Source organism: Micrasema longulum, unplaced genomic scaffold (genome assembly GCF_059751315.1).
Source record: "Micrasema longulum isolate JH-2025_06_02 unplaced genomic scaffold, ASM5975131v1 h1tg001940l, whole genome shotgun sequence".
Classification (NCBI taxonomy): domain Eukaryota; kingdom Metazoa; phylum Arthropoda; class Insecta; order Trichoptera; family Brachycentridae; genus Micrasema; species Micrasema longulum.
Genome location: NW_028279114.1, coordinates 155674 through 178695, shown reverse-complemented (window position 1 = coordinate 178695; position 23022 = coordinate 155674). Strand labels below are relative to the sequence as shown.

The window sequence follows — 23022 nt, the reverse complement described above, 5'->3', positions numbered from 1 at the left end:
TTTTTAACAATTTAATTTTCACTCTTGGTATTCTTCTAGAATCCTCTCGTTCATTTCATTTTGTTTTTAAGTTCCTATTATTTTTCATCACTCCTTTAATTTGTGACTAATATATTTGTTAGTTGTCTGTCCTTACGGATACCGCTTCGTGTGTAGGCGCATCTCACAACAGGTGCCATTTCAAGGAGCTCTTGCGTCAGTGAGATACTAGAGTAGTCATGGTTAAAATTGCTACTCTAATACTCGATACTTTTTAGCTTTTGCCCCTAGAAATTGGTCCCTGTAAATCTTTAAAGAATCTCAGTAAATCCTGGAACATCATTTGACTTCACACAAACCACCCATCAAAATTATTTATACACAATCTCATTGTTTCGTATCAAAATGATTTGGCCATAACACCAAGGAATAGCGGCAAAACCTCAAAATAATGGAGTCGGTGATTTTAATTCTAATTCAATTTACATTATATTATGTTAATCTCTCAGGCGGGTTGCTTTACGCATATTGTTAGTATTTTTTTAGTGTTGCTGATTTGCTCCCACACCCTTTTATAATAGACAGGTTAAGATATTTTTTCCTTGTCCATAACAAAAAGCCGAAGAATGCGGAGTTTGAAAAATGTTGTTTTCCAAACAGCCTTATAGCTCGAAAGTTTTCAAACCATTTTCTGTAAAATTCCTTACTTTTTCAAACACTATTCAAAATGATCGTTCGATTTGTTTGAGAATTTAGATCTAAATTTTCGTAACAATGCAGAAAAAAGTTGAACTCAGCACGTTATTAATGTTTTTTAAATTTAAATGAATCAGCATAATTACAAACAAACATAGGTAGATTTTTTAAATGCGTCGAACAAAATCCAGTTTGAGAGATGAAACTGTTCATATTATGGTACATTTGTCCCTGTGATGGAAACAAACGGTCCTTTAAGAATGTTGTCATTACGCCGAGGTTTTAGCTCCACAAATACTTGACTACATTTGAGAATATTGTCTGCCCAACTACTAGGTGACCCGAAAATTCGTAATGTATTCACAAACACGCGGGACTTTGCTGAGCATCTTTCCAGATTTGCCGCAGCAGGTGATGATAGTTTTGTAGAAATGAAACTGCATACTTTATCTCATTCTGCTGGTGACAGGAGTGTTCAGGATTTGTCTGCGGGAGAATTGTATATGTTTACATTACCTGTATGCATTAGTGCCATTATATATTAAACTTAACAATTATTTACATTTTTAGATTATATTTTCACCTTATAGTCAGTCGATCTTAATCTCAACTCCCGAACTCAAAATGATGCATTTTTATTTATCTTCTTTTGCTTTTATTTAACTACTAGTATGATGTTGGAAAAAAATAAATATCGAAGTCTGCTAACTTTGTTCCTAGAAAGTTAGTCAACGAGTAGAAGCAAAATAATTTGTGTGAAACCAATAGAATAGGATAATAATTATTGATTTAGTAAGCCGCCGGATTAGTTCTCCGGAATATTCTCTAAACATTAGTGCGTTTTTCAAAACAAATAAAAGTATCACAAAAATTTATGATTTTATATACAAATGTAAAAAAGCAATTTTCAATTACATTCCCAATGAGATTTTGCTCTTGAAATGCGCAGTACACCAAAAAAAATTAGTTAAAATCTTTTTTTCTATTCCACATACTGTTTTGATTCTCGATATTTATCAAAAGTTTGATTTTAAAATCTTGTTAACTATTTTCGGTTCCTTTATCACAAAATTTTGGTTTCTTATTGGTAATTTTAAAATATTCTATTCTGGTGATGGTGGTGGGGCCTAGTTTAGCAAATAATGCAACTTCTAAACCATTCTACATCTTCCTTATAAATTAAACAAACCAAGAGCAATTGTACTGAAGTGACGATTTGTCACTATTTGCATTTGGTATGTTTAATTTTCAATAAAGTTTTTTTTTAATGTTGACGGTGTAGGGAATATTTTTTATTATACAATTGATGAATGATCTGCATGTATTGCATGAACTACATTTTTTTCCTCAATCTGTGAACAGGACTGCTTGTGTAAACACCTTTTAAAATATTTCCTTCTTTATGCCTGCTATTTTAACTTTCTTGATGCCTGATATTCTATTTTCATTATAGTATAAATTATTTTATTTGCTGTATTTTCATGCGCATGCTTTCTGTTATACTGAAAAACCAGTAAACATGCTATTTAGCTTTATTGTTTATTTACGATTTCAAAAATAAATTGATTATTTCTCAAAAGATTACCTAATGTAATTGGCGTCCGCTTTGTACTGTTTGCACAAGATTGTTTAGGAAGATGATCTACATCATTTGGGATTACATTTTGATTTTTAAATTAGAGTCAAATTAAAAAAAATAATCATTTAATCTTTTGTAGAAATTTGACTGGCTGACATACAAGGTATTATAACATTTGCAGAGAAAAAAAAGACCAATCAGGGATTTCTAAGTTATAAGCATGATGGTAATGAAAAGAAATACTTTCTACACTTGGTATATAAATTTGGATGGCATAAAACGATGGTCGTCAAACTCATTAGTTAAAAGAGCCATAGATCAGCAGAACAACAATTAAGATTTCTTTTGAGAGATAAATTTATTTTTGTTTAAAACTGTATCCTCTTGAATAACCTTATTATGCAGCGAAGATCTGCCTACTTACTCTCTAGTTCAAGTAAAAATTCATTAAACTGGCAATAATAAAGAGCTTTCGCTTCTCGATGAATGATGCAATGGTAAACTTAAATTTCTTATGATGAATTTTTGCCTTCAAAGCAGAAACCTTTCTCACTTTGGTTGTACTTTTAGCCCCGTATGTTGAAATTGAAACAATTTCGTCGACTTTAATATGATGCTTCTTCGTGCATTCAATGACAGCATTTGCAATATACTCAATAATCCAAAAGGCGATAGTTCTAGGAGTTCTTCTTTAGGACCCGTAAATGAAATAAATAGAACAAAAAGTGAAACATGTGCTGAGTGAGCCGCACTCGAGTGGCTATAGAGCCGCGGTTTGCCGAGGAGATATATCTATGGTTTATGACAGATTTTTCATCCTAAAATAAATGTATCAATGAGAACACATCGACAGTTGCTCGGGATATTCAAGCATCTCTTGTTACATATATTAGTAGTATCAATAAACCAGGTATACTTTTTGTTTTCTTGTAAAGGATTCTTTTTTTTATTTTGTATTTAAATACTTATCTCTTGATGAAATCTCTTGTTGATTAAAATTTTTATTAATTCTATAGAATAAATTGGTACACGACTCTCAAAAAAGGACTGTTGATATCCAAAAATGGTGGTAAACTTTCTACATCCTATTTAAATTAAACAGCACTTTCTGTAGTATCCTTTGCACATTTTCTATCCTTATTTCGCATGAACATCCAATAATTATATGTAAAAACGTATTGTCTCTTCCCCAATGTATCAATGGTCTGTTTTCTGGCTCAGCTGGTTCGAGCAGTCGTGCTGCGGGAGTAATAATCGGAGCATCGGGATCCAGTCGGGTCGTGTCTGTACCGGCGCAGTACGTTCCCGAGGATCTCATCACACAGGCACAGGTTGTGCTGCAGGGCAAGAGCCGGAGCCTCATCATCAGAGAGTTGCAGGTATGAAAGACAAACAAATTATTGTCAAGGAAATACGGAATTTTAAGCATTACGGAACTAATTTCATTCTGTTCATGATTGAACCCATAATACATATTTAGTTTTTTTTCTCTATAAAAATAAAATTTATCGGTTCTGATATTTTTCTACATTTATTCCATGAAATTAAAATTTTTTTTTTTACTTAAATTTAAAAAAGGTGGAGCTATATAACAATTTTTTATACTTTTGCCAATGTCGTGTTTATTCTTAAATCTCTTTTTTTTTCAGTCTCCCATGCAAGAGGTCTCGGGTTCGATTCCCGACATGGTTGATTTATTTAAAAAGGTGTTTTTACACTAGAATATTTCATAGGCCCTGGACAGGTACCTGAAGCGTAAGACTGATCATCTTACCTTCATGTAACGAAAATGATCAAGATACACTGCGATTGGTGTACCAATACAGTGTCCTATACACCATGAGGTGTGGAAAGAGAATGATGATGATGTTCATCATTTATATTGTTTATTTCTATCATGTTTTAAATATATTTTCCTACGGTTGGATTAACCACATATATAAGGAAATTGAACAGTGTACCTAAAAGTAGGGAATTATATTAGGTGTACAACTCTTCTTCCGCTTTTTTCCTGCAGATGGCTTTAGCGGTTAGTACTGGTCGAAATAAATAGATTATACACGTCATGCAATAAACTTGGCAACCTCATAAAATCATTAGTCGATTTGTGTCTGCACCATAAAGTTATTCTTAATTTAAAATGTCAGTTTACCAGCCAAATTCTCGTAATTTGCGGGAGGTTTAAATTTTCTGATTCAATATGAAGAAATCTGCGGCTGAGGCTCATCGAATGCTCTCGAATACTTATGAGGCCGCTGTTGTTAAATGAACTTGTCGTTAGTAGTTTTAACGATTCAAGAATGGTGATTTTCACGTAGAAGACCGCCATAGCGATGAAAAAGAGAAGATTTTCAAAGTACGTGTTGACACTGAGAAGTGTTAAACAGCGTTTGTTTGCTTGTGAACCGTTGCTTGAAAGGCAAAGACGGAAGGGATTTCTGCATCGCATTGTGACTGGGGATAAAAAATGGGTCCATTACAATAACTCCAAATGCAGAAAAACATAGGGATTTCCCGGCCATGCTTCCACGTCGACGGCCAAACCTAATATTCACAGCTTTAGCGTAGTGTATTCGCGTCTTCGGCGTAGTGTATTATGAGCTGTTAAAACTGAGTGAAACAATCAGGGGCGATCGTTATCGAACAAAACTAATGGGTTTGAGCCGAGCATTGAAAGACAAACGTTCACAATACGAGACACGATAAAGTGATTTTGCAGCATGACAATGCTCGACTCCGTGTTGCAAAAGTGATCAAGACATACTTGGAATCTTCGAAATGAGATTATTTTAGAAGATCTAATTATGCAATCCTAACTAAGTAAATTTTTGGAACGATTTTGTATTTTCATATGTTTAATAATTTAAAAATAAATTGATTGAATATAATAACACCTCTTATTGACACCACTAGGAATGACCCGTGCCTGTGAACTTTAATTAAAACTGGGATCGATAGTATCAAAGTGGGTAATAAACTGCAGCTTCATGGTTTGTTAGTTTAACTCATTCACCGTAGTGCTCATATATGTCTGTGAGCCCCTATGACAGCTATGCGGTGCTCACAGCATATGCTAGTAATTTATCATCAAAAAGGTTCATAGCTCAATAATTTATCATAGAGTCCATATATTACCAATGAAATAAGTGTTAAAACTAATAAATAAAATACGTTAATTTTAAACACGGGAAAAGAGTTAAAACCTTAACTTTCCAATGTCATATAGTTTACATTAAGTTTACTCAGTACAATCCTTATCCTAATAATATACTCTAAAATTATAACAAGTAAATTTACTCATCATAAATCAGCTCTCTTAAAAAATAGTATATACCTGCCATCGATACAACAAATTAAAGACCAATTACCATTTTAAATTACAATTATAAAACTCTGTAAAAAATGGAAAAGCAAAGAGGCGGGTAGAAGTAAAATGGATTGTCATTCTGCCTAACTAATTTTGCATTCTAAAAATACTATAAATGATATCTAAAAATACCCTGTCTAAAATAGTAGATTTTCTATGTGTGATATATTTTTAGCGCACAAACCTGGACGTAAACTTGGCCGTGAACAACCTGCTGTCCCGGGATGACGAGGAGGCGGAGGAGGGCGAGGGCGGTGAGGCAGGGGATGGCTACGTGCCCGAGGACCTCATGTCCCTGTTGGACGGGGGCTTCCACTCCACGCCGCCGGACCACTCGGTCATCATTGATGCCGACGCCATGTTTTCCGAGGACATGTTTGGCTACTCGGGAATCAGAAGGTAACCTTCAGATTGTTATATATTGAGTGATAAAATAAGTTGTGTCCGTTTTTTTTACGAATTAACAGAACAAGAGGACATGAAAAAAAATTACAACAAATTAGTCAATTATGTATTCTTCTTCATTATTTGAAAATAATTCATTTGTAGTATCTTCACCGTACACTGCACAAATATCGCCAGTAGCTTTGGCAGTTTTATTCCCTTGATTGAATGCGAACAGAAAGGGTGTCGAAAATGCTCACTTTTTTCTAATTGCCATATTATTTTCAAGGATTATAATCAATTAAAATAATATATGTAACATAAAAGCAAACATTGTCGGAAGGTTAGTATTTTCAAACCACTATGGTTTGAAATTTCATATTTCAAACATTGAATAGTGTACAAATACCAATGTTGAATGCTGTTGCAGGAGCGGGATTGCCAGTGGGTCCAGGGGCGGAGCGGGTAGCAGCTCGGCCCAAAGGGAGCCAGCCCCCGCCGACCGCACGGGGGAATCCTTCTCGCGCTGGAGAGATCGCCAGTACTTTGGCCCGCGTCGTTGGCTCGAGTCGGCGCTCAGGGACACGCCCTGGGACAAGGACACGGGTAAGCCAAAATCACTTATTTCCCACGATGGATGGAGACTTTTCTTGGAAAATTTTATGGAATTCAAATATGTGCAGATTACTGCATTTTATTTATTTATTATTTACCGATATACAGTAAAATCTCGCTTACGCTTTCTCGCTTTTTATGCGGAAGTGTTATTATATTATCCATACTTCTTTATAAATATTGAATATTTTACTTAATTATCGTTTATTTATTTTTTTAAATTCTGTTAAAAAGTTTTGAAGAGTTAAAAAAAAACTAAATTTGGTTGGCATAAAACAATACCCTCACTCTGAGTGCTTTAACTGAACAAAAAAATTTGGTAAATATCAAATGAAGGTTCAATTATTTTTTTTGTTTTTGTGTCTTCATTTTCTGATAGGCGTTGAATTTTTATATATTTTTTATACAAACAGACTCTTAGTGACATTCTGATCTCCTTTTGGGTTACTTTTCATTAAATTCTGATGTTTTTTGAGTAAAAACGCCATATTGACTAATTTTTCTTGATTGGTGACGTGCAGTTGACACACATTTAGAAAGAATAAAATCAATAAATGGCAATGCAATTTTTTTTTTAAATATAGCAATATTATTAAAAGTTGTAAACATAATGTGAAAAGTTGTCATAAAAGTGCGGAACAATTTTGCTACGATCTTAATGACGGTTGAAATTCCAGCAATTTTTAGTGATGCCATAGTAAAAAAAGTGATACCATATAAATTATACTTCATTGTGTGTATTCCACGCAAATTCTAATTACTTTTTTTTTTTTAATTTACATATAAAATAGTTTTTTATATAAATATAATAAATCATAATATTAATGAAGAAATAATCAAATCTTTTTAGTTAAAAATATTAATAATGCCCAATTACAATGATATTACTTGGTGTAGCGCTGCTAACAGCAGAGAGTAAGAAGAAAGAAGCTGGCTGCGCAGCGTCACCGCTGTGGACATCAGAGGATGCCGAGTACTGGGAAGGAGTGAAGTTCACCCACATTGCCGCGCTGCACTCAGAGTTGGTAGGCGTGTCCTACTCGGGCCACCTGCACCAGTGGAGGTGGCAGGACTCACAGCCTTACCGACACCCAGAGGTAAGGGACTATGGACAAATAATTATAATAATAGTAAGAATACTTATGGCCTGTTCTATAAACATCCAAAAGTAAGCTTGATACCATTTTTAACTAATATTTGGTGTACTGGCCGATTATAGCGTTTTATAAATAAGGCGCGAGAGCCTTGGGAGCTTTAGCGACATTTAAAATCAATTATATCCTAGTATGTATATAGAAATGAACAACATGATGTAGTGGTTTAGACGCTTAACTCACACATGGAAAGTTCTGGGTTCGATTTTTGGTGAGAACACAAAAATTTAAATGATTTTTTTCTCATACCTGGGTGTTCTGTGCTGTAATTTAATAATGTAATTGGGGCTCCTGACGTTTTGTAATGCAAAATAAAAAATTAAAAAAGATGTTTAAAAATCCCATGTTTTAAGCCACACTTACTCAAGATACAATATTTAAATCTGGTTGTAGTCCCGTGGCTAGTGTTGCGTACTCGGGGATCAGAGATCCGAGGTTTCGAATCCCACTCTACTTCAACTTGATTTCCATTTTCTAATAGTTATTTACAACTTGTTGAAAATGGGCCCCAAAATTAAAATATTTGCGTAAATCATAAGAACAAAGGTAAAGTTGTAATAATTTATTTTTTTTTAAAAGCCTGGAAGCTAAATAAGCCTTAAAAAACCTGGCTCTCATCAGCTGTTATCAACCTGCCTGTAAACAACACTAAATTTGAATATATACCCCCCTCCAGAATGTTGGAGTGCACCACCCGCGCGCACAGTGGCTGGGCATGGGGTACGCGGGCGCGGAGCGCGTCATGCACCTGGCGGGCGCGGGCGTGCGCTGCTCCGTTGCGGGCGAGGCAGCACGTGTGGCCACCTTCACGGACGAGACGCTCGCGCACGCCGCGGCGCGCCTGGAGCACCCGGCGCGTGACCTCGCGCCCGAGCTGGGCGGCGGCCGCGTACAATCATTACACGTGTGCGCACTCTACACTGTGGCGCGCATGGATAGCGGCTCCGTCTACTGGTGGTGAGTTATGCGCTGCTCATTATTTGTTTACAAAAGACTGTCCTTTATTGAATGTCTGCGATCATATTGGCTAACATTCTTTTATTTACGGATGCTCGGTAAAGTTCCCCCGAAGTCTTGGCATACCGGGCTCCCCTCTGCTCCCTTCTGCTCCCTTCTGCTCCCAATTACGGTCACTTCCTCTTGGTTGGTTCTTAGCCATTTCATTGAGTGAAAAATTAAAAGGCCGAAGAGTTGCAAAATGTAAACAGGATAAATCCCAATTTTACACTTAAATTTAAAATAAAATTGCTTTTCGCGTGTACTCTTCTTCTTCTTCTTTGGCTTTTTTCACCCCTAACTGGGGTGTTCTTGCCAGTGTCAAGTTTAAGTTATTTTATTGAAATATTTACACATGTGTTAGTACTATACATACAAGTTAGTGTGTTAGTATTTATGTTACATACACTTTACATACCGGGGGCTTAGGGTCATAAGGGCGAAACTACAAAAAATGCTGTTTTGTGTTAAGTACTAATCTGATATCCAAACAAAATATCCTGTTAGTGACAAAAAGATGAAACTCATCCGATAAGTAGTTACCTAGATAAATTTGTGTGAAACTACAAATGAAGCGTTTTGTTTAAAGTCAGAAGAATAAAACACCTTTTACATCATTTTGTTAATTTACTAATGTAAGCGCAAGTTAGGGTCATATAGACGAAAGTGTAGTTTCATATTTTTGTCTCTAAAACATTTTATGCTCTATTAACTGTATTTTTTATTTTCTTTATTTGTTACCCTTAAAAGACAGTATTATTTTTTGAAAACTGTTTTATCATTTATCTCAAAACTGTGTTTTTGTAGTTTTGCCCTTATGACCCTTAACCCCCGATACTATATAACTTATTTACAACTTAATTCCATTTATAACTACATATTTACATAAAATTTTAAATATCTGTTTATTGGGTGGGGACAAGAGAGTTAAAATATTAGTGAGGAATGGGACGCTGATTTTAGAGAGAGTTAAAATATTAGTGAGGAATGGGACGCTGATTTTGGAGAGGTCAGATAGGAACTCAGGATAACAATCATTTATGGGGCATCCAAAGAAAACATGATTCAGATCTTCCTCCTCAAGCTGACATTCGCACATGGCGTGTACTCAAGATGTCTTTAAATATGTTTTTTCTATTATCTGGAAACTAAAATTAAGTACAGTGGTCTTTTTTTTGGTAATTTGGCAAATATCGGAAATAGGAATCACTAGTAATGACGCGACAAGCAGTCACTTGTCTCCAATTCATGCTCAAAATTACCGAGCTACCCGCTTGCAGCTTGTATAAAAATTCCGGATTACTGGCTGGGCCGGAGAAGTGTGTGCCAGATTAGGAGTACTGTATGTACTTGGATACTAACAAATGTATAAAAATGTCACATATATTTTGAGAAAAAAAAAATTTTGGTGTTTTTTTTTTTTACTACTTTTCTCAACTTATGGCCCTTTGTGCTGCAGGTTGTGCAGCGTAAAAAATTTTTTTTTAAAAAAAAAAACACAGCGTCTATTAGAGTTAGAAAATTCACAAGGAATATAAAAATTGAAGCAAAAATTAATTATTGGGTATTAACATAAGCTGTGTCGGTTTTTTCAAAATGAAGAAAACATGAGGACCCAACAAAAAAAAATACAAAAAGTTTGTTAATAATGTATTTTTGCAAGAATTATACAAGTCAATAATGTATTCTCCTAATTTTTTTTCTCCTTTTTTCCCTTGATAGAACGCGAACAAAAGGAGCTGTCGAAAATCCTCACTTATGTCTACTTGACAGTTATTTTACATAAAAATTTATATTTTTTCTTTAAACTACTTACTTAAAAATAAACACCTCACTCCTCGAGATTTATATTATTTTTATATTATGTTCAGGTTACAGTAGTTGGTATTTATAATAATATATGCGCATACATACACACACACATGAATGTATGCATAGATGTACACATACAAATATAAATAAATAGTAAAATTAATAATAATAATAACAAAGAAATCATACATTCAGTTTTGAAGGCCTGTAATCTAATAAAATAATGTATGTAACGTAAAAGCAAACACAATATTTTATAGAGTAGAAAATTTTATTTCCAATTTTTGTTTTAAAAAAAAAATTGTAACATTCCTCTTTCTTTTAGGGGCGTGTTGCCTTTGGCACAGCGGGCCCGCCTGTGGGAGAAGCACCGCGCGCGCTCTCGCAAGCAGCGCCCTGCGGGAGGAGCCGCCGCACAGGAGGTGGCCACAGGTGCCACTGTCACCATGAAGAGCTCGCCCATGTACCAACCGGGAGCCATAGGTATGTTTAATTACGTAATTCACTGTGCGATAACTGTCTTTTGACTGAGGCACTCTGTTATTCTGCCAGTCGCTACTTACTACCAACACAAAATTTGAATAAAATGAACTAAAATACATTCACGGAGATTAGACGGATGTACATGTACGAACCACGAGCCCACTTTGTGACATTACACGTGTTTAGTAAATAACAGCATTTATCGATACTATTCCTGGCCGATTACCTTTCTTTCCCATCCTTTCCTTGACCCATCCTTATGGTACCTACCTAACATCAAGATAGAAGATATTAAAAATTAGAAGATTTGGATTTAGAACAAAAACAAAACAACATTTTTTACTTCACATGAAATCGGATAAAAAGTGGTTGGAATCATCGCGCGTCATGGAAAAGATTGTTACATTTTTGTAATGTTTGAATAATTAATGATACACTAAGTTATCCCATGTTGGGTCATTATCAAGTTCTCTTTATTATTGTTGTAAAAACACTTTGACACTTATGCACAGATCATATTTATCCAGACAAGTACCTACTCAGTGTTGCTATAATACATAACAATTTTAGAGTGCAACTTACAGTCCGCCTTTTCGTTAACAACATGATTGGCCCATTTCACACCATGGCTAAAATCCACACGACACGATAAAATAACATAGGGTGGATCAATATTATTGTATTATATTTATTTTTTTATTAAAAATTGTTTTCTATTGTCTAGTACTGTGTTTTTCAACCCGTTTTGAATATTCGGCTCCCTTACGAGTAGAAAAATAAAATAGTAAATAAAAAAAATAGACCAATCGTCAGAACTGACTGAGAAGAAGCGGAAGAGAACTTGAGATGTCACACGTGGAGTAATTCAAAACTTAAAAAATTCATATCGCTAATAATACGATACATCATTTTTATTTTTTTTTAATTTTGGCTTAGTTTAATAGTCTATTAACAAATACAAAAATATTTTAAAACTACTGAACTCCCTCACTGGGGTTCCGTAGCCAAAAAAGAACTAGTAACCGCTGTTCTAGATGATTCTTACATTCACGTTTGCGGTTTCAGACAGAGTGCTTGTAACTTTTAGTAAACAATTGTTGTGTTTGCAGGATTCACAATATCTTGCGGTGTCCCCAAAGTGGGCATCCTGCAGTATGCGGCGTGGAACCTCTCCGACTCTGGAAGGTTCAAGTTACTCCCGGCGCCCATCCAGGACCGGCAAGACTTCAAGGATAAGAGAGAACAACAGGTAAACTAATATTAAACAATGTCTATGCTCTGCACTGTGATATACATACATCTCACGGGTAGGAATATGCAAAAAATAAAATCAATATATTGAAAAGAATATGCTTCTGAGAGACCTCAGGTCTAGATGAGTTAAAAAATAACTTGTTTATTGACAAAATATCGCGGCTTTTTAGTATGAGCAAACCGATTGGAAGATCTACAGTCTTTTTTGGGTATGTTGAGGGAGTGCTTTCGCTGGGTTCAGAAAGGGGAATGATTGTTATTGTATATACATATTGTTGGGTTGGTGGACACTTATTGTATGTCCTCGTTTTTCCAATATTTAGTTAATAGAATTTTGTACTTACCAAAACGGCCAACACATAGATACAGACAATTTACAATGGCATATTGAGCTTAAAAGTCTTCATTTTGTACATTTTTTTTTCATTTTTCATTTTATTTATTTAATTAAAAAGTACACATGCATAAAACTTAAGATACATAAACGTCATGCCAAGCCACTTTTTGTGGCTTGTTGGTGATGTTTACCTACATAAATATTAATCCTAGTTAAAAATAAATATCTATACAACAATTACAGTCGAAATAAGGAGCAGTATCAGTAGTAGTTTAACTGTATCTGCACAATAAAAAAAAAAACTTAAATTATGAAAAAAAACAATATACATATAAATCAAGTTTGAACACATTATTTATAGACAATTAATATAAAAACTCTTGATTAAGAAGCCAGTTTCTAATTTGATTATTGTTACATATATTATTAAATCTAAGTTCAGTAGGAATTAAATTTAAAATGTAAGGTACAATATAATTTAATGTTCTACGGCCATATTTATTAATTAACATTGAAAGCTGTTTTCTCCAAACCAACACTTATAGACATACAATAGGTGTCCATCGACCCACCGATGTATAGACTGCATAAATTGTCAAAAATCGTCGCATTCATTAACTTTACATTGTTGTTTTCCCTCCTCTTAGAGCGTGTCAGCCGCGCTGGCCGCGTGCAGCAGTGGCAGCAGCAGCAGCAAGAGCGGCGCTGGCTCCTCGGGCAGCGGCACGACGGGCGGCTGCTCTTCGGGCGCGGCTCCGGCCAGCAAGGAGACGGCCGACCGCCTGGACATGCCCCCCCCGCCCAGCCCCGCCTCCTCCACCTGCAGTGACACCAGCACCTCGCACAGTGAGAACATTGCCACTCATTACTGTACACTATAGTCCTTAAAATATAGCTTGATTAGAATGACAGTTGTCAGAAAAAGTGACAACATCATTTTGTAGTAACGTCTATGGAGTGATTTATATTGACATACAAAAAATCATTAGTATCTGGCATGTAATTAATTTTTTTAATAGAATGCTTGACATATAAATCAACATGATTATATAAAATTAACTTTACAACTTAAATAAACATAATTATTAACGACGTTCTTACTAGGTTACATCATTTTGCAAAAACGTTAGAGATAGGACAAATTGATCAATGTAAATCGATCAAATAAAAAATTATTCATTTGATTTTGAAATTTTTTGGTAAATAATTGTATTAAACACTATAATAGGTTTGTTTTTGCGTTTTGATATCAATTTTCGGAATCAGAGTTTCGGAATCATGTTTACATGAAAACTCTGATAAAATCGATTTGATCGGTACATGATCAGTGATCAGTAATTTCCCATCACTATTAACATTAGTTTGGCAGCTGTCATTTTAAACAAGCTAAATTTTAAGGACTATAGTCATGGAATTATTAGTCATTAGGAATTTGTTGCGAAACATAGTCAGCATAGGTTCATTATATTTTAGCAGATAGCATTTGGCAGTTAACTGCATAAAGCATTTAATATTAGCATGATTTCACTTTCTTATTTTAATTTACAAACTTTTGTCGCCTCACATATTGTACAATGTTGTTGTAGCTTTTGTGTCTTGACTGAATGTGTCATTTTGCAGAGAGAGCGCGTCGTATGACGGTTCGCGGGGAGGAGGGAGGCAGCGGAGAGGGAGGCAAACGAGATGAAGAAGAGTGGCCCCTCAAGGACGTTGTATTTGTGGAAGATGTCAAAAGTGTTCTAGGTTTGTTTTCTTTCCTCATCCAATTGATAACATCATAATTTAAATTTACAATACTTACAAAGGATCATCGACTAACAAAAGTCTTGCAGCTACAAAGCGCTTGCGCAAATGGAATACTAGTAGGTTTAACAAAAAGAAAATACTAAACCACTGAAATCAATTAATTATAATAATGTTGTAATCATGATATTTCATTTTCCAAAAACCCATACTAAAATATTGTAAAGATGACTTTAAAAAAAACCCTGACATTAAATGGTTAAGTAACGTGATTTTCAAAACCATAAAAAAATATCCTCTTGTAAAAAAATAAAGTACATGTACATTTTTTTTTGCTTCTATTTACCCCTCGCTCGGTAATTAGAATAACTTTTGGGTAAGATTTTGAATCTCATATAAGATTTATTTATTTCAGGGGATTGTTGATTTGGGAGTACTAGTTATTTATTTAGTTTTTACTATCACGTCATTAATATTTTGTTTTTCTTAAGGCCGTGTACTGAAGGTGGATGGAGCGTACGCGGTAGTGAGATTTCCAACCGCAAAAGACAAAGAGCTGGCGGCTGCCTCCGCGGCCAACCCAGCTGTCGCTAAGGACCCCGCTGCTCCAGTGCAGCCAGAAGACTGGTCCACTCTCCTACAAGAATGCCGACTACTAAGACGAGACGAACTACAGGTAACAACAAAAAAGAAGAATTATTTAATACACTGCCTTAAAGGCAAAGTTAAAAAAAAAATCATTGAAGAAATGAAAAAAATAAATGAGAACGCTCTTCATTTCATTTCTAAACTTAAATTTTCAGGTTATGAAATGGAGTACCAGCAACAAAGGTCCTGACTGCTTTCAAAAAACACCCAGAAAGCTCTCTGTCCCCGCTGATGTCACAATTATGTCTCTCGCCGTAAGTTATTAATCCTACCATATACTGTATTAATATTTGTTAAAGGAGTAACCCGCTAAGCCTTTTAGAGGCTTGTCAGCAGGTGGAAAAGAGAGGATATGGAAGGAAGTTACGAAAAATACACCACTACACACAGACAAACTGAGAAATGTCTTACTTATTTTATTTTTCTCTTGCAACTGGCAGGAATCAAACCCTTGACACCAGTTTCCCAGTTGGCCGTCTTACCAGCTGCGTCAAGACGCCGACGCTTGTCATTATTACAAAGATTGATAAAAGAAAATTACATGTCATAGTGTTAGCACCTTAGAGTAATAACCTAATAGAGTTGCCTATACGGAGAACAACCATTGTACGATTATTGACCGTGACTTTAGTTCCAGATTACAGCAACACAACAGAGACCGTAGGTGCTCGGGTAGAGAATTAGGAGCGCTAACCGAAACCGTCCATTACACGTTTGTTGTTAAACTAAAAACCAAACTAAAATCAAACCAAGAATTTGAAGCGCTTTTGTTCTATGCAATAAAGCTTAAGGGCTTCTCTAGAGAATTATTAATCTGAGGTCAGCAGTGTTTTAAGAAGTGTTACTTTACATGTAATTTCAACTATGGTTGATAACCGTTTTGATAAGAAAATACCCAGTCTTGGGAACCATTAACTTTCGCCATTGCTATATCTCTTAATTTTCATGAAGTAAAAGAACTGTTAATAACTATTTCACCTAGAAACCAGGAAATGCTTGAAAATACATTAAAATTTTCATACTTCTTCGACCAGTTAGTGTGGATACTAGGCTATGGTGTTGTTATGCGTGTGAATATATTTTGATGTACGTTTTCTCATTCCAGGTGGATGCGCGTGGTGTTCACGCTCTAGTTAAACGTGCGGGAGGCGCTCTGGGTTATATGGTACTCCCGCTGAACGGGGCTCGGCCCCTGACCGACGGAACCTTCCCTACGGACTCAGCCGCCTTTCTTGGGAACCATCCCCCCTCTATATCGCTGACCTGCGCTGCTGAGGTAACTAATCCGATATTGTGCATCATTTTCAAAACATACATCCCGTCTCCGGCTGGCCTCTCCAGTTTTCAAAATATAAATATGTATTTTCTAATGCATGTTTTTGTCTTAAAAGCCATTTAAATCCCCCCTACCTAATATCCCGATACTTTACTGAGATTTAGCAAAATGAGAACTCTCGCCTTTCCCACAGCAGTAGCCAGGCTCTTTATAGACCTGTGCTTGGGGGGCAAGAACTATTCATAGGGATCCATCTCAATAGATCTTTACAGGTCGCAGTGACGTCAGAAGCTTGTATAGCAATGACCCCCCACCTCTAAGAATAAGTATAAATAAAATAAAAAACAATATTAGACCATATCAACAAATGGAAAAAAACAAATATTCAGTTTTTGTTTAAAAATAAAACAGATTGATTTTATAAAATATGATATTTTATAGGAAAATGTTTTATTTAAAATGGAATATCCAACACACTTTCTATGATAGACATGTCTTCCACTGTATGCATTGGTGAGCCATTAATATTTTTTTCATACAGAAGATTATTTTTTGTTTTTTATTCCAGGGCACTGAAAGTGTTGTGCTTCTTCGTGATGGCAACGGTACCCTGTACCCACTGGCGCGGGATTGCTTGGGCTGCATCAGGGAGCCTCCGGCGCTGGACCTGCCCCCTCTCCGCTGTGCAACAGCCCACTCTGTGCCCCTTCCAGCTCCCTCCTCCTCAGCCTCTGGCCAGGGGGCCAAATCTCAAGTGAGTAAACTAATCAAATATTGTCAAACTAACTAGTCTAACTAATCAAATATTGATGTTTTTGACTTATTTTTGTATTTGAATAATGCAGTATCTTTTTTTATAACTTGTAACTTCTTCATTGCGCTCCAAAATTGGTCGGCTTATTAGTTTTAAATTAAATATATTGACGTGCTCTACGTAAAGGGAAACATGTTCATTTATCACTTAAATTTTCATTTTGCTCTATCTGCAAATTTATTACATAATTTGCAGGAGAGAGCTTATAAGGTTGTTTCATGTTATTTTTATACGTCAATAAACCTTTTTATCTGAATCTGTTAAGTATGTGTTTTTGTATGGTATATTCAGTAGATAACAATCATATAGAAATGAAATATCTCAAAATTGTCAACTATGCAGTTAGAATACTTTACCTAGAGCACGTCGATATAATCTCTTAAACATTAAATTCACATTATTTTTAAAAAATCAAAATCTGTTTTAATAAATCCTTGAAAATAGGCAAAAATATTAATAATCCCCAATTATGTCCGTTTTTTAAATTACACTTACACTATAGTCTAAAATATTAATTTGATTTTAATGCCGTTTCCTTTTTTCCATGCAATTTTTTTCTCCTCACTTTCCTCGCTTTAGTGTTTTCCTCAGTTTTACACTTTTTTATTGTTACTTTGAAAAACCTAAAAAGTATGTTTTACTCTGTATGTGTAATTTTGTTCCTGAATAGAAATGGCAACTAGTTACGTCTCGGTTATCTGGTTTTGTGGTTTATTGATACAGTAAAACCAAAAAAATGTAAATGGAGAGTAGTGAAAAAAATTAATTCAGCAAATTATATTTATTAAAAAAGTATACATCAATGTTCAAACATTGAACCATTTTTTTATTGCAACTTTTTGAATATCATATTCAAAAATTATTAATGCCTGTAAAACACAATAAACCGTCTTTAAAATTACAACTGAAACACGAAAATGGCGGCAATAATGTTAATAAAACACAATAAACTGTTTGCAAAATTACCATAAAAATAACACTAAAATGGCAGCAATAATTTCAATTATCGCTTTAACTTACCAATATATTGGTATAATAATAGAGACTTACTTCAGACTCTTGCGCTGTCAGTTTTCAGTGGGGATTGCAAATTTTTCCTACCAACAAGTTGATATAATGATTACAGACTAACTTTAGACTCTTTAGTTGTCAAAAATACGAAAATGGCTGCAATATGTGTTAGCTGTACACATTAAACTGTCTTTAAAATTACAAATTTCTTTAAAAAAAAATTATAATATGATAGAAACTAACTTTAGACTCTCGAGCTGTTAGTTTTCAGTGCAGAAAAAAACGTAAAACTGGGTTGTTAATGTACTAAAAAATTCATAATTCGATGGGACTACAAAAACTATTCGTAAATTGCGGGGACGTAATGTCTGAGTTTCACTGTAATTGAAATAATATTTCCAGCAACAAGTGGCCCTCATCGTGTTGGTTGCGGAACAACAGATCTTAATGCCGTATGTCCTGAGGTGTGATGTGGAAGGAGTTCGTCACACACTACACCAATTAGACACTGAACTAAGTGAGTACAATCTCTTGATTCCTGCCTTATTCAAACGATCCTCTCCTCTATATGCATGATTTTATAAATAGAAATCGTTGGAAATACTATTTTTCGTAATAAAGTTTTATGTATTTTCAAAATTGTGCAAAAGGCAGAAAATGTTATTTTGCATGCTGAATAGCCACAAAAATAGTAAATTTTTTAAGTAGGCAATTTTCATCAGGGTAAATCTCATTAAAAAAATATTTAAATTATGATTGAGTTTTTTTTGGCAAACTGGGTTGTTTTATCTTACTACTTTTTTCATACCACCACCGGCTTTGACACAAGTTGGTGCTACAAATTTTTGAAAAAATTATAATGAATTTGAGATGTCTTCATAAATGCTATCAAATAATCTGCGTTTTAAAAGTAAATAAAAATATTTCATATTTTATAAATACAAAAAACAAAATATTAAAATATAATATGTGTTTAAAACAGTAAAATATTATTTTCGCATTACCAAAAACCCACAAAAAAGAAATAAATGGGTATAAATTACAAGGAATTTAAGGAACGAATCTTATTGGAATCCACAAAAAACTAATGTTGTTTGTAAAATTTTTTAAAAAAACACAAAAAAATAACATCCTCACAATTTTTTTGGAAATGCTTTCTCGTTGAATGCAACCCTGGTAGGTCGATAATTAAAATATTTAAGCTCCTTACTTTTTTTTACATATTAAATTAAAGATTTTGAGAGCTATAAACATGCCCAGCGAAAATCTTATTATTTTGCAAAAAAACACACGTAAATCAGTCCAGTAGTAATTTTGTCTATCGAAGACACACATGTGAACATTGCCTTTTATATATTATACAGATAATAAATTATTAAAGAATGAACTTGTGTTTTTTTTATTTGGTAAGGTATCCAAAATAAAATACTTTTATTGGATTTCATTCTACTTTTACTTTTTAAACATACAAGAGTGTATAATGTAATGTGTTTTGTCTTATTAGACATTATCAAAAATAATAAAGGTAGAATTAAATTCAATAAAAATATTTTATTTTGGATACCTTACCAAATTTTAATGTGGAATTCTACCAATTAACTGCATACACAACAAATAAATGTGTTTTTTATTGATTTTTAGAGCATCAAATGGTTGCAGTATTAGCTGAAAGGTGCGACGGCAATAGAAATGTGCTCCATGCTTGTGTTAGCATGTGCACTCCCACTTCTAACAAGGAACCAGATGTCGTCAATGGTACAGTATTATTTATTTTTTATTTAATACAATCACAAATTATTGGTTTTTAATATTGTTGATTTTCCTTAATGCCACCGCGGATATCCTAATCAATATTTTGAACTTTTGAAATTAAAAGTAATTCCACTTTGTAAATCAACACTAGAACAGAGGCACGTATCCTTGCCCCTAAACTTTATAACTCCTACTTAAAAGACGCATCAGAAAACAATAATTTAAGCCTCTCTCCTTCTAGTAATTTATGTATAAACTGGGTAACAAATATAAATATCAATCATCTCTTTTCTAGATAAACTTTTTATTTCCTTTTGTAATTTTTCTTGATTCAGTTTACTGCTTTATTGCATTTAATTTTTTTCTCTTATTTTCCACTAAAATCTATTTAAGTATTAAAAATAAAATAAAAACCTGAATGTAACTTTCCATTTTGTCTCCTTTTCACTTTTGCATCATAGATTTTATTTCATAATATATTCTAGATTTAACATACCCACCCACGCATCAGAAGCGAATCGACCATATAAGCGATTATGGACGAAAACTTACCAATATATTTGACTATCTAATAATATTTCGTAGTAGCTTTAACTGTGGTAAAATGAATCAAATAATTTATGTTTGTTATAAATTAATATCACGTTTATATCTTCCTCAAAAAACAAATATCTATAAGCATCCAGCTCCTGGCCCGTTCCCAGAGGGGGAAAGAAACTGGCCAATTACTTCAGCTTATTTCTCTCTTTCTCTTATTCACCTTACAAAACAAATAATCATGTCAAGCATCCCAGGAATTGAATCTGGAACCTCTATAATAAATAAATATACTAAAGTTTTTGTATTCCGTGTGCAGGTGACGGATCTTCCTCGTCTGTGGTAGTTGGCAGTGGAGTACAGGAGGAGCCCATTCCCACTCTGTCCTGGCCTCCAGAGACATTCGACGTTACTTCCGGAGATGAAGACAGCCTCATGGGACTCACGAACAACAGGTAACACGAGCGTAAAATATGTTGACACAAAATATTTCCTGAACACCTTTTTCTCGCAGCAATATGTTTCCTTGGTCCCTGGACTGGATTGTTAAAAAACTTTACCATCTTGATATTATTCAAGGGCCAAATCCAATATTTGTCTACAGAAATATGCATGTACTTATTTCATTAATACACGCGTTATTTTTTATTGAGTATTTTCTATAACATAAATGTGTTCAAATATAGTAATATGGTAAAGCAACCACAAAATAATCTTTTTATTGCGGATTACAAAATCAAAATATATTCTGTGAGCGGAATAATCTAGAATATTTACCAAGTGAGACAAAACAATTCAGGAATTAAATCATCACATTTGCTTTATATTAATTTTTATTAAATAAAAATATAAGCTGGTTCTAAAACTAACTTGCCTATGTTTAAATTTAAGAACATTCAGTTATCATTATCATTACTTGAATTAAATATGTCCCAAGATGAATAAAAAGCAATATAAATGTGATTTGCTTGACTCAAAAATATGCTTGATACAAATTTATAATAAAATATGGATTATGTACTTTAAAGTTAGCATCAGCTCGATAATTAACTTTTTTTCCTTTAGTGGTTCCAAGTCTGGGGGCAGCGGTCTGATTGCTGTGTGCGACCCGACGGAGAGACGCACCAACGCCCTCGCAGCCCTCAAGGCCATGTGCGAGAGTACCGTGCTGGCCCCCCATTTGCCACACCTGCTCAGCGCCAAGTAAGTTCTTATAATATTATTCCGGTCATAGAAAAGAATATATATTTATGAGATATCAGTTAAAAAATTGCCTAGTATGGTATGTCCTTCTTTTTAGGATTCTTCAGTTATTTTTCAGCATTTTGTGTACACAAGCTGTGGTGAAAAAAAAATCCTACATAAACAAATGTTCTGAATTTAAGATTCTGTATACATTAGATATGCAAATGATAGATTTTAATATATTAATATAAAGAGAAAATAGGCATTATTAATGTCTATTTTACAGGGAACATAACATATCCAAATAAATGATACATCTTACTAATCAGAATGTTACTCTCTCAGGGATGGACAGGGCCAGACGCCCTTCATGCTGGCGGTGAGCTCGCGAGCGTATCGTGCTGCTCTGGCCCTGCTGGACGCCGCGGCCCGCTGCCCCTCGGCCGAACAGCGCGCCGCAGCCATCTTTCCGCGCAGCTCGCCCCCCGACCACTCCCCGCTGCTGGTGCTGTGCTGCAACGACACCTGCAGCTTCACCTGGACGGGCCAGGAACACATCAACCAGGTGAGGGGGAGAAATATGACGGTTGCTTCTTCAACGGACGTTGAAATGTCACGTCAATTTCATTATTTTTATTCAACTTTTCCAGCGATTCCTAACCTTTTGGAGGTTTTTTTTATAAAGCCGAAATTCGTCATCATTGGCGCTACAGCCTCTTGGGCAGATGCTTGAAAAGCTATTTTTTGCTGCTAGATAGCCGTGCTCTAATCTTGCTTAAAAATTTAATTAGCCATGGCATTTTTTTTCATTAAATTACAGAAAACACTTTTTTTTTAGCAATTTTTTTTTAAATCAAGAAGTAATATAAGTCAATGAGGCTATGCCCCTTTATGCTACCACTTTTGTGGGTGTTATTTAACCAGACTTAATTTCTTCCAGGAAATTTTCGAATGCCGAACTTGTGGTCTCACCGGTTCTCTTTGCTGCTGTACAGAATGTGCCAAGGTTTGTCTAGATACCATTTTCTCGCCCTTAATTTAAAAAATAATAAACAATCATTTTAGTTTGTCCAAATTTTTGTAGACAAAAACTGAATTTTAACCGCCTCGAAAGTTATTGAGATTAACGTATTACAAAAGAGATGGAGAACGTTTTGAGGAACGGAATATGGAAATAATTGCCTTCTTTATTTACATTTAAGTCAAGATTGAAAAGTTACTATCTAAATATTTAAATTGTTCCTTTATCCTTCTTCTATCCTTCCCATCCCCTCTCCTCTCTTTATAGTATAGTGTTATTTTTTTATTATATATTTTTATTTTGTTAATCTTTGTTTTTAATTTTTATATGAAATTGTAAGATTCAATATGTTCATGTATTTATAATTTTCTCAAACTGA

General features: G+C 34.5%; 1 protein-coding gene across 6 annotated transcripts in view; it reads left to right on the top strand.

Moving 5' to 3' along the window:
• hyd (E3 ubiquitin-protein ligase hyd) overlaps positions 1 to 23022 on the top strand; it is a 73814-nt gene that overhangs the window by 10002 nt on the left and 40790 nt on the right. For all 6 annotated transcript variants that reach the window (XM_088238670.1, XM_088238668.1, XM_088238671.1 and 3 more), the window contains exons 4-22: positions 3476 to 3633; positions 5797 to 6020; positions 6436 to 6611; positions 7518 to 7717; positions 8451 to 8731; positions 10908 to 11065; positions 12175 to 12314; positions 13304 to 13502; positions 14277 to 14399; positions 14891 to 15075; positions 15203 to 15301; positions 16153 to 16323; positions 16892 to 17077; positions 18551 to 18665; positions 19790 to 19903; positions 20757 to 20892; positions 21503 to 21640; positions 21968 to 22187; positions 22563 to 22628. In XM_088238670.1, coding sequence (XP_088094796.1) covers positions 3476 to 3633; positions 5797 to 6020; positions 6436 to 6611; positions 7518 to 7717; positions 8451 to 8731; positions 10908 to 11065; positions 12175 to 12314; positions 13304 to 13502; positions 14277 to 14399; positions 14891 to 15075; positions 15203 to 15301; positions 16153 to 16323; positions 16892 to 17077; positions 18551 to 18665; positions 19790 to 19903; positions 20757 to 20892; positions 21503 to 21640; positions 21968 to 22187; positions 22563 to 22628 — 3089 coding nt within the window. The remainder of the gene's footprint in view (positions 1 to 3475; positions 3634 to 5796; positions 6021 to 6435; positions 6612 to 7517; positions 7718 to 8450; positions 8732 to 10907; positions 11066 to 12174; positions 12315 to 13303; positions 13503 to 14276; positions 14400 to 14890; positions 15076 to 15202; positions 15302 to 16152; positions 16324 to 16891; positions 17078 to 18550; positions 18666 to 19789; positions 19904 to 20756; positions 20893 to 21502; positions 21641 to 21967; positions 22188 to 22562; positions 22629 to 23022) is intronic.